The 18,062-nt window shown below is 44.3% G+C and overlaps 2 protein-coding genes across 7 annotated transcripts in view; one reads left to right on the top strand and one right to left on the bottom strand.

Moving 5' to 3' along the window:
• Positions 1-13,093, bottom strand: part of pvalb7 (parvalbumin 7) — a 15,126-nt gene extending 2,033 nt beyond the window's left edge. The window contains exons 1-2 of one of the 6 annotated variants that reach the window (XM_076012949.1): positions 12,954-13,093; positions 426-494 (exon numbers count right to left, since the gene is read on the bottom strand). In XM_076012949.1, the coding sequence (XP_075869064.1) occupies positions 426-486 (61 nt within the window). In that variant the 5' untranslated portion in view covers positions 487-494; positions 12,954-13,093. Of the gene's footprint in view, positions 1-425; positions 495-5,285; positions 5,412-12,309 lie in introns of those variants that run through there. The other 5 variants (XM_076012924.1, XM_076012930.1, XM_076012957.1 and 2 more) reach the window with 5 other exon arrangements.
• On the top strand, positions 1,244-16,554 carry ncf4 (neutrophil cytosolic factor 4). Its single transcript, XM_076012900.1, has 10 exons — positions 1,244-1,404; positions 2,759-2,843; positions 3,445-3,604; positions 4,687-4,757; positions 5,366-5,493; positions 7,083-7,131; positions 13,034-13,132; positions 14,813-14,964; positions 15,438-15,503; positions 15,856-16,554. Exons 1-10 carry the CDS (start codon positions 1,373-1,375, stop codon positions 16,061-16,063), a joined length of 1,050 nt encoding a protein of 349 aa, XP_075869015.1. The 5' UTR covers positions 1,244-1,372; the 3' UTR covers positions 16,064-16,554.
• Positions 16,555-18,062: the final 1,508 nt, after the last annotated feature.

Raw genomic sequence — 18,062 nt, 5'->3', positions numbered from 1 at the left:
GAGCAGATTTGTACTGGGTTTTTTTTTCTCGTTTTTTTTTTTTCACCCTTTTTTATTTGTGACTGGGGCTCAGTCACAAATAAATTTGCCCCAGTCAGTCATAGCAAATAATCTATTGGCATCTTCTCTGTCCAATATTTTGCATTCTGTCAGAAACGCCTGTATCTGCTTGTGCCCACGAGACAGTCGCAACCCTCATTGTACCCCCTTAGGAAACGAGCTTGGTCATTGGTGAGCAAACTAAATCATGTCCAGTGCCTTGGGCCTGAATCAGGCACTAGGACCTGGGAGAGACTTGGTTGGGGGGAAGCAGTCTGGGCTTCGCTGCCCTGCAGCGCCGACCCTGGATGACCTTGGAATGCAGTAACGTTACTCTAGCACTGTGCCATCTCCTTTCTGTCAGCACCAGGTTGACTCTTACGCACCTGCAAAGGCTTGGAGAGCTTTTTTGATCTCCTCCGCTTTCAACAGATCAGTCATCGACATTTTGTCTGCTGAGAAAAAGGGACAGAAAGGGAAAGCAGTTTGAGTAATGGAAGCTGACAAATCCTGAACTTCTGTTTTCATTCCACTCATTATTCCACAAGTCCAATCAAGTCAAGACCGTGAGCAGTATAGTCAACATTATATGCTGATGCATTATAAAACAACCACTATGAGGCACTTACAGTCTTCAATCTTTTATTTCATACACATTTTTTCTTCAGAACAAAAAGTTTTAGTTTCAGTCGAACTCAGAGTGTTTTGTTATGAAATGCATTTTTATGTTGTTATATGATTTATGTTATATAACAACATATATATATATATTTTAAATAGAGGAGAGGAAAGTGAGGTTCTGCCAAGTACTTCTCAGAAAACCTCACTGGCCTCATCGACACAGCGCTGCAAATAAATGGACTCGAGCTACTTGAAAAAACACAACACAACACAATGAAAAGTAACTTTGCCTGCAACACCAACTATGATTAACAAGTAAGTCACACCTGACGTGACGAGAACTAGACTGGGGGGCAAGGGGAGGGGCTTTTTTTTGGAATGAAACATGCAAAAATGACATCATATTACATAATAACAATTAATGAATTATTAATAACAAACTAATTACTAATAAATTAATTAATTAATTAATTAATTAATCAATATTTGTTTATTTAGAGTAGAGTTTATTTATTTCGTTATTTCGAAACTCCCCATTTTAAACAATGACGGGCAACATCTGTTGGTTTTGCGGAAGTCAAAAGTGGAAGTGAGGCCACTTCCTTCAGTTCGTCAGTTGGCTCGGCTGAGCGACTGCTGTCAGAAGCTGCTTCTCCTCTCACATCAAATCCATATCTGTCTGTCCGTCTGCTGTTCACGTGTCTGCAGGACCATGGCGCTGCCCCAGCAGTTGAGAAAGGAGAGGTGAGTACCTCATCATTCCTAGTGCACGTATGGATTCAGCTGTTGTTTTTTCCCATTTAAGATAATAATAAAAATTGGACTTATGTTATTCCCGCCTATGCTGTCTACTAAACGAAGTCATGTTCTATGCAGATGACGATAGTCGGCTCTTGTGCTTTGTTGCTGGCTAGTTGATGAAATGAACCTCGTCTTGAAGATAGCCGTAAAGAGGAATTTGCAACAACAAAATGCCATACAACTCAATATGGCCTTACGACAGACATTAAATAACAATTTACCACTATCGTTTTCAATAAAAAAACATGTATGTTTAGAAGCTATGTGCTGGGCAGAGGGATTTCAAAAGGTGGAGTTCAGTGAAGCTTCACCTGAGAAGTGACCCAGAACCTGGTTTATCACATGGTCACACTGGCAGGTTGTATGATGTGGCCTCCACAAAGAGCCAAGTGGCGCAGCCTGTGGTTGGTGTCAGATTACAACCAGAAGACAAATGTAGCTGTAATCAAGAAATACTCTGATGCGAAAATGAGAAACAATGATTTTCACAAGCAGTGTTGGCAAATGTCAACCATATTCTGACAGAATGGGGAGCAGAAAACCTTGTGAAAATAAACCCTGTCTTCTTTGGAATATTGACAAATGAATGATCTTGCAACTCTCAACCCATTCACGCATTCAAAAAAACCCCCCAAAAAACAGGTCCTTCTTAGTTTTGGTTCAGTTCTTTTTTTTTTTGCAATGTGTCGTAAGTGTTGCACAGCGCAAACACACCAGACGACGTTGCTACACCTCACGGTTCCAACTGCCGCACCACCATTAGTGATGGCCAATGATATGTTTTTCCAATTCAATACAATAATCAATATTTTTTGGGGGTTGATATTGCAATATCGCTATGGGTATCAATATCAATACGTTTTTTTGGTTTAATAAATAAAAAGTTAAAAATCACAAGACGTCTTTATATATTTATTACAGAAAATGAAAAGCAGTTGAAGAATATGTTTAGAAATAAAATTGAAATATAAATCATAAGTAAGTATAAAGAGCCGACTGCCGAGCATGCGCACTGTGCAGCCGCAGTGGCCTTTGGTGCGTTACAGTTGGAAGTAAGTCGCTGCAGCTGTGACAGACTTCCACCTTCTCTCAGCCCAGAGCTCCTCTCACTCTCACTCACACTCACAATCAATCCATCTTCTTTCCTTTGTCTTTCCTAACTGAAAGGAGCAGCTCTGCTCTCGCAGGGTTTATGTCTGTAGAAACCTACATACAGTATAAACCTTCCCTACACACAGTTCTGGAAGTCAAGGTGAAGCCCTTGCCTAATTCTACTGTGTTATTATCTTTCCCCCAGTGACTTTGATCAGCTGCCTCACAATGTCCCGATCAGCGCCATCATCGCTGACATTGAGGAGAAGAAAGGTTTCATTGATTACTTTGTAAGTTGGTTTTTTCTAATTTTCCAAAGGAAAAAGAGTTTTTATAAAAGCAGCTTCAAGTCTCTCCCTCCCTCCCTCCCTCTCTCTCTCTCTCCCTCTGTCTCTTTCTCTCTCTCACTCTCTCACTCCCTCTCTTTCTCTCTCTCTTTCTCTCTCTCCCTCTCTCTCTCACTCCCTCTCTCCTCTCTTTCTCTCCCTCTCTCTCTCACTCCCTCTCTCTCTTTCTCTCTCTCCCTCTCTCTCTCACTCTCTCTCTCACTCCCTCTTTCTCTTTCTCCCTCTCACTCCCTCTCTCTCTCGCTCTCACTCCCTCTCCCTCTCTCTCTCTCGCTCTCACTCCCTCTCTCTCTCTCACTCCCTCTCTCTCTTTCTCTCTCTCCCTCTCTCTCTCACTCTCTCTCTCACTCCCTCTTTCTCTTTCTCCCTCTCACTCCCTCTCTCTCTCGCTCTCACTCCCTCTCCCTCTCTCTCTCTCCCTCTCACTCTCTCTCTCTCTCTCTCTCCCTCTCCCTCCCTTTCTCTCTCTCTCCCTCTCTCTCTCTCTCTCCCTCCCCCCCCCTCTCTCTCCCTCTCTCTCTGCCTCTCTCTGTCCCTCTCTCAGAGGTTCGTCATTGAGGTGAAGACTAAAGGAGGGAGCAAGTATTTGATCTACAGGAGGTACAGGGAATTTTTCAACCTCCACCAGATCATTGAGTCCAAATATTCCCCTGAAGATCCGCAGCGACCTGGTCCCAACACCTGCATCTTGCCCTCTCTTCCAGGTGAGCACGTCAACGTTGATCTCATTTGATTGCATACAGAGATTCAAATGAGAAAAAAAATGTATGTACGAACGTGGAAATCCTTCCAAAACGAGAGCCGGTTGACTTTGTTTGGTACTTTAGATCCACTGAGGTGCAAATTCCTGAAAATGCAACGAAGGAGCGACTTGATGAGTTTTGACTGAAACCCCACTGTGCAACTTTCCATGGGCGTAGGATTAGAATAGATTGAGATTTGTTCAGAACCTTTTCCCATTTTTCTTGAATCAGTGGCATTTTCAGATGGTGGCAAAATCTCATCAGGTTTAAAGACTTTCTGTTCACAAGATTTGTAAGTCGGTTTGATCAAATCACTGTGAAATCAACAGAATCCGCCGCCCCCTTCCAGGCCACAACTGGTTCAGTGTTCAGCAAAATGTGATTTAGTTTTAGTCTTCTGACTGAAATGTTTAGTTTTAGTCATAATTTAATCATCTAAATTGTTGTAGTTTTAGTCGACTAAATATCATAATCGTTTTAGTCGACTAAAATCACAGCTGATTCAGTCAATTGCTGATATCTTCCCTCCACAGTTTTTACCTACATTTTCCTTCATATCAAATCAAAAGTGCGTCCAAATGTCCAGCGGCCTCTTCCTCCCCCCGGGGTGTTGACCTTTGGTCTCAAGCTAGTCTGGACCAGATCATCAAATCATCTCAGTGGACGTACAACCTCACTTCCTGACCACGTTGCTCTGATTTGGTTTTCTTCTCAACTCCTCCCACCACTCTCTAACTCGTCTCTTCCTGCCACGAGTGAAATGAGCTCTGATTGGATGTCGTGTCTGGCAGACGTTTTCCTCCGGTTTTAAAATGCCGACGCACCTCGTCATCGTCTTCGTCCTTGTCGATTCATTTTTATTTAGTCACCGTCTGGTTTTAGTCAGGATGCCTATGACGAAAATTTTTCATCAACAAAATGAACACTGGCCTTGGAGCGCAGTGTGATGCAGTGTTGAACACGTTCATTTCTCAAAGAATATCAATTCTTCAATACCTTTACACAAACCACACACTCAGTTCATTCCACCTTCTTGTGTTTAGGGAAGATTTTCATTGGAAACAAGAGGGACATTGCAGAGGGAAGGATCCCCGAGCTGAACACATACATGAAGGTAACACACACACTCGCACTCGACTACATGCAATTAGATTGGATTTGCTGTTTGCTGTTTGATTGCTTGCTACACCAAGGGAGCCCACAAATCAGTGTATTGAACTCGTCTGTGGGTGGATAAGCACTGACTCGAAAAATTCAGCACTAGTTTGCACATCCAGCTCAACATGTAGGCGTTGCTCTGCTCTTCTCTTTGCTCTGCCCTGTGCCCACATCACGTCTAACCGACTGTAGTTGTGGGACTTTTGACATGTTTCGCTGTTGCTTTACTGCTAAAAACGCGATCAGGTTCTCTCTCCCTCTCCCTCTCTCTCCCACTCACTCACTTCTCTTTTCAGCTTAGCTCTTTCTCCCCCCCCACACAACCTACGAGGTTCTCACGTTGCCACACTCCCTCGCCTTTGCTCGCCCTGGACTTGGAATCCATCTGATTTTTTCTTCACCATTTTCATCATCTTGCTTTAAAATTTGCGACGACGCTTCTCTCTGTTCTCTTCCACGCGGCCACCTCCCATGTTGCCCCAACCGTGTCTGCGCTGTCCTCGTCCCCACGGGTCTCTGCGGTGTCGGACCCCTCCCTCCTGACTTGCGTCTTCTCTCTCCAAGAGGTTGCTGGGTCTCCCAACGTGGCTTTTGCTGGATGAAGCTCTGCGGATGTTTTTCTACCAGACGGACCAGGACAGCCAACAGCAGCCTCGAGCCCTCAGGCGTCTCCGCCCGCCCACCCGCAAAGTGTGAGCCCCTCAACCAACCTGCACACAACGCACATCAGTAGTGGGGAAGAGTGAAGCCGGCAACATTAACCGAGACTGGGCAATTGACTAAATATCATAGTCAAGTTTGAATGGTGAAGCGTGAAGCTACACTATTAGGAATGAATAAAAAATCCTACAGTTTGGATGGCTGACATGTAGGAAAAATCAATTATTTTATTTTTTTAATATCAAGTCTTTATATTGATTCGTCACTTTCATTTCCATACACCAGGAGCCAAATCAAAGCATCACTTCAATATGTTAACTAGAGGATATGGTGCTCAAAACAGAAGCTTCAGTTTTATGCAGAATGAGTGCTGCATAAAACTGAATAAGAGCCACAATGCACAAGATTTATAAATATGGTTTCTAGAATGAGCATGCAGATTACACAGTTACCTCACTACACCTCATTGTTGAATACCACGCTCCTAAATGTGTGTTTAAAAAGAACAATGGACACGTTGTTATTGAGGGAAAGCTAAACATAGTCAAGTTCTTCCTTTCAGTGGCTTCTGAGAATTCTGATTGGTTCATATCTGTTGGGGCCGACTGAGTCTGGTGAGGGGGAACTTGACCTCAGTGGGAAATTACGCAAAACTGAACTCTGGTTACTTCCTCCTTTGTTTAAGGATGCAGACAGAAGTTACTGCAATGACGTAAGGGGGGGTTACAGCACAACAATTGTATCAATAATAAAAAATACAAGACAAGAAAAGTGGTTGGAGGATAGCGAGCAACAGTACAACGGTACTTTCGAGCAGTGCCCTGGTTTTTTGAAGTCGGCAAACATACAAACTAGACGGCCGATTCTCCAGCGTCATTCGTCCGAAGTCAGAAACGTATTTTCCCTCTGACGAGAACTTTCTTAAAAGGTTGTCATCTAAGATGTTGCGTTGCCAATGTGTTGTGGTACTCAAAGAGAAAACTGTCATTTCACTAGCTGCGTTTCCAGGACAGTTTATCGCAAGATAAAAGCGATATTTTCGAAAAATGTCGAGAAAAAGTACAATTGCGATTTGCAGGCGTTTCCATTGAATGGTGTGAATCCGTAATTCTCATAAAAATCTTGCCCCGCAAGATGTACGAGAATCACGTTTTTTACGTTAGTTTGCTGTCAAGAATGGTTGTTACTTTTTCTCTTTGATTACTTGTAAAAAAAAAAAATATTCCGTCCAATCATAACGCGCCATTTTTCACTGGTCAGTGAACTGGTCACGTGACCACGTACGTCAATGTAAATGCCAAAGAAGGGTTTCCATGACACTTGAGCGATATTCCTCCATATGGATGCGTGTGAAAAAACCACCTCATGAGAGTTTTTTTTATTATTGCCATATCTAGGTTTGGAGCAATTCCAGGAGAGTTTGTTTCCAAGTTAAATTGGAAATGCCTGATTTCCTGCCTGACCTGCCTGGTGAATCATTTCACGCTGTTTCAATTCCCCTGAAAAGTGACTCACAAGATGTGTCAGAAGAAAGGTTTGGACTTGAGGGAGTGATTGACAGACCTCATCTTCACCCTCTGTAACAACAGACGCCCTCTGCTTTCTGCCAATCCTCTTTCAGGAAGACGGTCAAACCAAAGATGGACCTGTTCTCCTCTCCCAGGGCTGAGGTATGTATTGTAGCTTAACGTTGTTTGCTTTAGTTACAACACACGCACGTACACCCTCACAATTACAAATGCTGATCTTCAACTAAAAAATTAGTTTTGGGTTTGAGTGTCTGTAAAATACATTTCTGGAATGCAATTATCTGCAGTGGAGACTCTCAACTCAACGTCCTTGATCAAGTCGCCGGTGGAAAAAAGGCTCTGTCTTGAATTCATGACCTCAAATATGTCGCAGCGTCGTACTTTCATGAGTCACGACGATCAAAAGGAATTCACACTGTGTTCACTTTGTTCACACTCAGTTATGTGTCACCGGCGAACACTGCTCTCAAAGATCTGACTCTGGCCAAGCGTACTGAACAGAGACACTTTTGTGTCACCTCTTCCCGTCATTGGCTTTCTCACTTCAGTTAAGGCATGTTGTTGTTGTTGTCCAGGCTGGAAATGATCCACAAAGCAATTGCCTGGCTTTTGCGGCAGGAACACCAGCGCAACAGAACGCATGTGAAGATTGCAGTAGAAAATGCAGTAAGGCACCGGCAGCGACACGGCTGATTTCAATTCATCTTTTGCATACATCTTGCCCAACCTGACCCTCTTCTATGTAAATATGCAGCATTAGAGACAGCGCCTTGTACACAAAGACCTCCTGGACCCAGTTTGACAGACAGTCTTATTGGCGTTGGTGTAGACGCTGACGCTGATCGTCGCTTCAATCCCCAAATCCTAAGCAAGCATCGCTTGTGTGTACTATTTAATGTGTGCAGTTGAGGTTAGTGCGTTACTGTTTAGCCTCAAGCTGTGGTCAGCGCTGACTGAACTGACGGTCGACGTCACTGACTCGAGGGCAAACAGCGACATCAAGTGGTCTTTCACTCTCCCTCCTCCTCCCCTCCTGAGCTCGCCAGTGAACTACGGTGGCCTGAGCACCCAAACCTGGATACCTCTTTTATTTAAAGCAGGCTGGATTGTCCACACCAGGCTTCCTTAGAAAGATGGCGGCTAACTGGGAGCAAGACATTCTTGTATATATGAGAACCGTTCTTAAGGGTGGGAAAATCAAATGACTTGATTGTACTGCAATTATACACTTTGATTAATGTATTTAGGGGCGGTAGATGAAGCTTTTACCGATATAAATCAAGCCAAATTTTACACACTAGAACTTTAAAGGGAAAAAAAATCAGACATAAAATGTTTCATTGTGCAAAATACACACACACACACACACACACACACACACACACACACACTTTGGCAAACAGCTGTCAAGGTGTTTTGATTTTTTTTAAGTGTTCTTCGACTGCACCGCGACCCGGACCCAGGTGCCAGGTGCATTTCTGCAGGCCGCTGCACCTGCGTGTCATGGGGGGTCAAGACCTTGGTTGGCGTCACCTAACACGTCTTTTGCTTGCTGCTGCTGCTCTGCCTGCTTTGAGGATCCGGTCCTACGTTTGTTTACCCTGTCTTACACGCGCGACTATAAAAAGCTCACATTAATGAAGCGCCGATGCTACGAGTCGCCATGGAAACTGTGAGAGGAAGTCCGCAGCGTACTCAAGCCCTCCAGAATGAAGAGATCTTGTGAATTTGTACCTCTTGTTGAGGGGGAAACACTGCTCAGTAGCAACACAGAGAGAGAGCGAGGTGGGAAACACCTGCTGAGTGAGTAAATGCCGTAGTTTGACTGTTGTTTGTTTGGTAGTTTGCGGGGCACGCGCCGGAACTGAAAACTGGAACCCTGCTTTTATTTAGGCTCAACTCCACAGGCATTTAGAACTGACACTAAACTGTCAGTCAGGGTCGACTTGCAAGGCTGTCGTCATAAAGTGATTCTGGATCGGCACTGAGAAGGCTTGATATTGACTGGGGATAAAACAGGAGTGTGAAGTTGTGAAGGTGTTCCAGGGAGCAGACAGACGGACCTTCAGGTTCATGGAGTAAAACCTGTCATCCATCCATCAGGTGACGTTCAGCCGACCGACTCTGAGTCAAAGACACAGTGTCTGGAGTTCGGCTCTCTCCACCTGTGTGTTGCAGTGGTCAGCGCTGCTCCCTCACAGCAACAAGGTTGTGGGTTCAATTCTGGGCCTGCCTGGGCTCTTTCTGCGTGGTAGTTTGCAGGTTCTCTCCAGGTTCTCCAGCTTCCTCCCACACTCCAAAGACCTGCATGTGAGCTGAATTGGAAACTCTGAATTTTCCGTAGGTGTGTGTGTGTGTGTGTGTGTGTGTGTGTGTGTGTGTGTGTGTGTGTGTGTGTGTGTGTGTGTGTGTGTGTGTGTGTGGCCCCAGCAGAGCCCTGGCACCCTGAGTGCAGGGGTATATACAGACTATCACTATTATAATAGCAATAGTAATAATGAAAGACATTTGTACCCAGCACACACACACACACACACACACACACACACACACACGTTTCCTGGTTAATTCCAGATATTACCAAACACAGCACTCTGCGGCTCTCTCTCCCTCGATCGCCCACACACTCTCTTCGAGGAAGCCCAGCTCCCCGGCTCCTCTGCCGCTCGCTCGCTCGCTGGTTCACTCGAGTGTCCACCAGGGTGTCCACCAGGGTGTCCTGGACGACGCTGAGGACGAGCTCTGGGGTGCGAGGGTGTCACCGGTGTGTCTGTTTTCCTGTCTGTTTGCTGTCTTGTGAGAAATGCCTGACTCTGCCGTACCAGGAAGTTCTAAGTGTGCAGCGAGGGAAGCTGGAGAACCCAGGGAGAGAACCCAGGGAGACAACCCAGGGAGAGAACCCACAGAGACCAGGGAGAAAATGAGAGGCCCTGCAAGCTGCTGGCTGCCAGGCGACTGTGCTGACCACTGCAACCGCCTCGTCATCCCAACCAAAAAATTGTGTTTGCTCTGTTGTTGCTTTATTTTCTCTCTTTGTCGCCCTCTCTCCCACACAAACCTAAAACATTGCTATCCACTCACGAAGCAGCCAGCCTACTCAATATTTATTTCAGTTTTTTTTCCTCTGGAAGCAGAGCGAGTGCTTCTTGATCTGATGTGTGTCCTGCCTGGTGCCTCTGCAGTGCAGAGTAGAGCTGGTTTCATTCCACCCAAACAATCATTAATAGCTCGTCTTAGCCGACGACTCCAAATACCAACATGGTATTGGTCGCAGCAGTGCTGATTCAGACATTAGCGTTAAAGCTACAACGCTTGATTTCACCTCTTTGACTGCAGTTTGAGCTCAGGCAGGGCTACGGTCCTGAACCGGGTCGTTCTGCTGCTAATTCCAGCCAATGGGACTCAACCCCAGCCTTCCACACAGGAAACTGAGCCTTACCTCAAAGATCAGCGGTGTGATCGCTCAGATTTAGTGTCACCAGCTGCGTTTCCATGGCAGTTTTTCACAAAATAAAAGCCATATTTCTAAACTATTGACAACGTATGATTGCGATTTGCAGGTGTTTCCATTGAATGGTGTGACGAGCATCAACCGTAATTCTCGTACAATCTCAACATGCGAGATTATGCAAGAATTGCGTTTGCTGCTTGTTCTATTTTTCTCTTTGGTGACTTGTAAAAAAAAAAAATATTGCGTCTCCTCCTCCGTCCAATCATAACGCGCCATTTTCTCTGGTCAGTGAACTGGTCATGTGACCCCCGTACGTCACGTCCACTGACGTTGTCAATGCCACTTTTGCCACATGACACTTTAGCGATATTCCTCTATATGGATCCGTGTGACAAACCTCCTCTTGAAAGCCAAAACCTTTGAGCCATATTTGAGAGTTTATTTTTTCAAGTGGAGTTGTTTCCATTGCCAGGTTTTATTATGGCCATATTTAGGTTTGGAGCAATTCTAGGGGTGATGGAAACGCAGCTGGTGACGGAACCTGCCCAACGGACCTGGTCACAGACGTCGTCCCTCCGAGTTTAGGGCTGTAACGGTGACATCCCACTCAATGTTAGCTTGCGTTAGCATTTGTTTGGTGTGTTTTCCTATTTTTGCTAATGACGTTGTTTTCCAAAGCGCCGGCTTTGTTTTGCCACCCTAAGGGCAATCAACAATTTGAAACCAAATTGTTGTTTTAGTTATAATTGTTGAGTGTAATGCACGAAGGGCTGAGCTGGTGTCGGTGGATTCTTCAGTGTAATGCACGAAGGGTTGAGCTGGTGTCAGTGGATTGTTGAGTGCAATGCATGAAGGGCTGAGCTGGTGTCAGTGGATTCTTCAGTGTAATGCATGAAGGGCTGAGCTGGTGTCAGTGGATTCTTCAGTGTAATGCATGAAGGGCTGAGCTGGTGTCAGTGGATTCTTCAGTGTAATGCATGAAGGGCTGAGCTGGTGTCAGTGGATTCTTCAGTGTAATGCACGAAGGGCTGAGCTGGTGTCAGTGGATTGTTGAGTCTAATGCATGAAGGGCTGAGCTGGTGTCAGTGGATTGTTGAGTGCAATGCATGAAGGGCTGAGCTGGTGTCGGTGGATTGTTGAGTGTAATGCATGAAGGGCTGAGCTGGTGTCAGTGGATTCTTCAGTGTAATGCATGAAGGGCTGAGCTGGTGTCGGTGGATTGTTGAGTGTAATGCATGAAGGGCTGAGCTGGTGTCGGTGGATTGTTGAGTGTAATGCATGAAGGGCTGAGCTGGTGTCAGTGGATTCTTCAGTGTAATGCACGAAGGGCTGAGCTGGTGTCAGTGGATTGTTGAGTCTAATGCATGAAGGGCTGAGCTGGTGTCGGTGGATTTTGCAGCGCTCTCTTGCAGATCAGCCTTCCTCTCAGAAAGAGTTTTGTGCGCACAGATTTGTTGCATTTTTGACAAAGTTTGATGCACTTTCTGTCTCACTGACTGACTGACTCACCCACTCACTCACACAACAACCCTTCATATCGCTGCACCTCTGCTTTACTTGTCCTATTCTTATCGCCACCTACGTTTCCTCCCCCTCTTCTTCACCTCTCGCCAACTGCTTGAACAATTTTTCACTCTTTTTTGGCCTTGTAGTATCACTTCTTTTGTTATTTTATCATCTGACGGCGCTTCAGTTTTCCTACCAAAACTGTTTTGCTTTTATTTTATTTCTTTTATTTTTCTGACCTGACCTGGTCAGAGCTCCTGAGTGTCGAAATATGATTGCGTTACAGCTAAAATGAGCACGAGATTTGAGTGATTAAATGATAACATTGTGTGAGATGAACGTAGAAATCTTTAAATGTGTACCTCTGAAATGCCCCTGTGTGTGTGTGAGTGTCTTCAGTGGAGGTGGCCCCAGTGTCAAGTCACCTGTTCACGGTCAGCAGGTCACTCATCCAGGCCCTGCTTTTCATCACTGATCGGTTCACACTCAGCTCTTTCACACACTTGTGCTGCAAAATCCCGTTCCTCTGTTTTGCGTGCACCTTCGCGTGACCACAGTGATTGCATATCGCCCATATCATCTTCATCATAAATCAGGGAAATATTAAGTTCAAGATATGCTAGCTAAGCACTATTCATTGCATTTGTTATAGTTCTACTAACATGTTCAGTGACTCACACAGGTTCTGCCAACACAGTTAAACATTCCTGCGTTTCTCTCCGTCTGAAACCCACAAACAGAACTACTTGAAAACTGAATATGTTTTCCCATCTTTGGTCGCAAGTCTCTTCACTTTTCCAAGTTGTTTCTTTCCGTCGATATCACAAAGGCATTTGACTGACCTCAGTCTTTTCATTCTCCAAACACTTCTCTTACTCTTAAGAGTTTCTCATCATCATCATCATCATCATCATCCTCATCATCATCACCTATAAAATAATACTTTTGATAAAAAAAATAACATCATCTGTCCCAGCAGAAGCCGGTCTTACCTGTCTGTTCTCACCGTCTTATCGCTCTGTCCGTCCGTTTCCTCTGCCGCTCTTTGCGCTCGCTCAACTGTGTGTTTCTATGTGTGTGTCCTAGGCTATGTTTGACTTTCGTGGCAACGGCAAAGCGGAGCTGAACCTGAAGAAGGGAGACGTGATCTTCCTGCTGCAGCGAATCAACGCCGACTGGCTTGAGGTGAGAACGGAGAAACAGCGGTAGAGTGAGAGGGGAGAGAGAGCGGCATAGTAGGGAGGGCAGGTGGGGTGAAATGAAAAGTTGAGGATGTGTAGAGCGGGACAGTAGGAGGAGAACGAGCAACGAGGGGGAGGGAAGAGAGGGATGTACAGGAGGTGGAGTGGGATGGTGATATAAACGATGAGAAAAGAAAGGATGATGAGAGTGAGCGCAGAAGAAAAAACGATGGCAGGGCAGCGGAAGGGAGGGAGGGATGGGAAAGCGGAGAGAGAGAGAGAGAGAGAGAGAGAGAGAGAGCAAAAGAGAGAGGCAGAGCTAGAAATAGACAACACAAAAAAAAAGGTCCCAACCAATGCCAGTTGGATGTTGTAAAATGCTGCGAGTGTGAGTTGTCTGGTCATTTGATGTAAGCGACTGCAGACTGAACAGGATGCAGAGACTCCCAGAGGAGGCGTTGTCTCTGCAGCAGCAGGTGACTGCTGCCACACTGCTGCCTTACCTTTGCAGTGCACGCACTGTACAACCTGTGGGTATAAAAACACATTTTACACCCGTTGGCGTGTGAGTGGATGGGTGAATGACAGGCCACTGTAAAGCGCTTCGAGGTACCGTGAAGGTGCTGGAAAGGCTGCATAAGTGCAGTCCAGTTACCATGTACCATATTTGTTTGTCACGTTTATTTATTTGTACACACACAAAATGAGCTAAATGTATAAATAATTGCACTCTTCGGGCGCTACATGCAAATCATATCATGAACGCTAATGGACGGAAACATTGGTGTCAGCAAATAGTTGTCAGAGGTTTTTTCCCCTTTGTCACAAAGAAGGAAAGGAAGCGAGAGAGTGAGCATAAAGCTGGAACATGAAGACAGAGAGAGAGTGAGAGAGAGAGAGAGAGAGAGAGAGAGAGAGAGAGAGTTGGAGAGAGGAGGTGGAAGCTGGTGTAGTGGGAGAGGAAGAATCAACTTGAAGGAGGAGGGCACGCACTCGTCATTGCCCTGCTTCTCCAGATCTAAGACGCTAACAATAAAGGCTGATAATAAAATGTTACGCAACACTGCAAAAATACTGATTTGTTCTTAGTTGCAACTTTGCATCAATGCCAGTAGGAAGTATTGTTTTTGTTCCGTGGGTGAAGATAACATACAGGATAGGTAGATTGTGTGGTGAAGGTCCAAAGTCTGTCATTTGCACTGGACCGACTCAGAGTGTCCAGCCTCACACTAGGAGGTTGGGGGTTCAATCATGGTCCTGGTGTTGTGGGATCGCTCCACCAGCCTGACTTCCACAATGACTGTGGAACTGCCATCGTGGATTCAAAGGACTGCAGTTTGAATCCAGAATATCCCTCTGTTGAGGGTTTGGTTAAGACAATGAAGCCCACATTTCTCCCAGCCGGCCAGAAGCCAGCCATTAGTGTGTCAATGTGTGGATTAGTGAAAGAAAGACGTGAACGTCATCAGTCTCTGAGTCGGCCATGTCAGCTGACTGTGTGGAGTGTATCAGTGTGTCCACCTCGTAGGATAATTTAGTTCAGACTGGAGCCGCGCACTCTGATATTCTATTATCTCAATCATCAGATCATACAAGTTGACCGAGCATGAGCTTAGAATGACATTTGACCTGCTTGAACATGGCTCCTCCACCCTCTGCTTCAACACCCTCTGTCTTCTCTCAGGGCACAGTGAACAATCAGACTGGTATATTCCCACAGTCCTTTGTGAAGATCATTAAGCCCCTCCCAACTAGTGACACAGAGGCCGAAGGCGAATTACCAACCTACAGCTGCTTGCACTGCTTCCTGCTCACCAGCTCTGGAGTTGATACAAGGTAATGATGATGTATCATGTGTGTGTTTTTTGTAAGAATGTTTTTGATTTAAAAAAACACAATTATAAAAAATAAAGACATCAGAAGTCTCATGCATGCAAGTGAAAACAATTATCGCCCCCCCATGTTTTGTATGGGAGCATGGCATTAGTGCGACTTCCCCTAACCCCCCAACCCTAACCCTAATCTAACCCTAACCCCGCAACCCTAACCCTAACCCCAACCCTAATCTAACCCTAACCCTAGCCTAACCCCCCAACCCTAACCCTAATCTAACCCTAACCCTAACCCTAGCCTAACCCCAACCCCAACCCTAATGGGAGGTTGGAACAATGCACAATTTGTCGGACTAATGGGAGGTCGGACTGATGAGCAGTTCCCAATGTTGTATTTATAGTTAAGCGGCAAACTAAATAACAACAGCGCCCAATGCGCTGAGTGAAGTCATGATGATGTCTTTTTTCATTCTCTAGAGATATTTGTGTACAAGAAGACCTCTCCATCGAGCCAACGTACAGCGACCTCTTGTCTCGTATGAGGTAGGTCAAGCAACATAGCTCCAGATCCGTAAGGAATCTGAACTATTATAGGAAATACATCTGTGCACTGTTGGACACCTATTGAGTTTTAGTGTCAAACGTTCACCTAAATCTAAAACCCACCCTCAATCTCACAGTGTTACCGAATCAGGCCCAAGCTTGGAGAAAAAACGTTCATCTTTAAACATGAACATGCAATTTAGCATTTGTCTTATTTTGGATTTCAGAAAAGGCTCAAGTCCTTGGTGTTGTTTTGTATGTCAATACTATACATCAGCACTCGTGTCATCATTTTTTTCTGTTCCTCACATAAAAGTAATGGACAAAAATGTGTTGTTTGTTTGTTTTTTAGGGATGTCTTCAAGGTAGATGATATTGCCCTGAACTACCGTGATCCCGAAGGTGATCTCATCCGTATTCTTGACGACGAAGACGTTCAGCTGATGATTCGAGAGAGCAGATATCAACAGGGCAAATTCAAAAGACCTGTCAATCAGTTTCCCTGGGAGCTGCACGTCATCTTGTCCTCTGACCTTTCTGTTTATAGCACAGAAGCTTAAAACACAAGCTAATGAATCAACAAGTGAAAGTTCACATTTTTCTATTGATAGACTTGGTCTGTAGTCAAAATGTCTGTTCTTTCAAATGTACATTTCTACTATGTGTCGAGAAGTAACAAAGTACAAATACTGTGTTACTGTACTTACTTTGATTTTCCAGGTATCTGCACAGAGTATTGAGGATTTTTCTTTTTTTTTACCTTTACTCACTACATCTGTACACAAACATCCAGTGACGTGTGGTGAGGTTCAGGGCTGGCACTGACTCCATCACAATCACATTGACAAACCTTTCAACCCAACAGAGTAGATTATTCATTATTACACCTTTGACAGACAGCGGTTGAGACCGATGTTTAGAGATTAATTATTAAAACTTTGCAAATTAAAGCAGAAATCACGAGATCAACATGCAACTTCCTTCCAGTCTAATACGACATTAATGGCTGCTTGATAAAATAAATAATAAAAACAGATGATGATGATGATGATGATCTGTGCTTTCAACTAGTTTCATTGGAAACACATCCATGTTACTTTTAAGTTTTGAAATCTTTATAAGATACAAATTCTGTCACAAGTAATCCACTTATAGGGTATACAGAAGGGATGGATAATAATAATAATAATAATAATAATAATAATAATAATAATAATAATAACAATAATAATAATAAAAATACAATCGAGACTTCGCTGAGGCTCAGCCCTGAATAATGATAATATAGACAAATCTGATGAGTGCTTTGTGTGACTCGCCATCTTGTGGCACTGCCATTACTCTTGTGTTCACACTCAGTGCCAGTGACGTAACAAGCAGCAAGTGCAGCTGCAAGGGGCCTCCAGTTCTGCGAGCTCAGCTATTGCTTATGGAAATAGGCTTAAGTAGCTACTTAGAGCCCAAATTCAAATGCCCCCCCTCCATTAGCTAATGGTAGCGTCTATGGGAACACTTGCCCAAACCTAATAGGAGCTCCATGTATTATACACGTTTCACTGTGACTTTGTAGCATGTGAATAAAAGCCTCATTTATTCATTATCATTATTATTATTATTATTATTATTATTATTATTATTATTATTGTTATTGTTATTATTATTATTGTGGCGAGCCAGTGCAGAACAGCCACGACTTTAATGTGACTGATCAAAGTTACATCATACTTCTATAGCTATATAATCACAGGGTCAACATGTGAAGGCGTCTCAGGATAACTGCAGGCCACCGAACATACGTCATAGTTTCAATTCCATTTTTTTTTTCTATCATTCTCTGAACCACAAAGCCGTGACTGATCTGATATGAAGCACAACATACCGGTACACAAACTGAAAGTAAGTTCTTTTACCTCAAACGTTCACTGCCGTTATCCGCAGCTGACTGCGATCGAGTCTTCTCACCTCTTCAAGCCTGACTGCACACCGACTGGTGACAAAGAAGTTCAGAAGTCACACTTATGCCCAATAATTGATGCCAGAAAGAATCACAAAGAACCCATATGCATTTACACAATGCCTGCTTCAAAATAATATATGTATGGAAAGACATGTCAAAGAAATAATAAATATAAGGGGGGACGGGGGGGAATAGCATGATTATAGATAGATTTTCAGATTAAAAGTGTTAGGCGTATCAAGTTGAAGTTGAAGCAATAGGAAAAAGTCACGATTCTGAGCACTGACCACACAAATGGATGGATGGATGGATGGACGGATGGATAGATAGATGGATGGAACAATCCACAAATCCCGGTTACATTTCGAGCTCTATTCCACCCATAGCTGTTTGAAAGATGAAATCTCTCTCTCTCTCTCTCTCTCTCTCCTCCTTCTGTCTGGACACTGTCTGCCCAGTAAGAAGGTCAGTTTGTCGTCTTTTCTTTAGTTTCTTGCTGTACAGCACGGAGGTGAAAAGGTGAGACGCAGCCTTCAATGAGTCCTCCTTTCACTGATGAAAGGAGGACTCATTGAAACTTCTGCTCTCAGTTTGCAACTTTC

Source organism: Nelusetta ayraudi, unplaced genomic scaffold, assembly GCF_046127955.1.
Source record: "Nelusetta ayraudi isolate G7.1 ecotype Tasmania unplaced genomic scaffold, CSIRO-AGI_Nayr_v1 ptg000006l, whole genome shotgun sequence".
Taxonomy (NCBI): Eukaryota; Metazoa; Chordata; class Actinopteri; order Tetraodontiformes; family Monacanthidae; genus Nelusetta; species Nelusetta ayraudi.
This window is presented reverse-complemented; position numbering and strand designations above follow the sequence as displayed.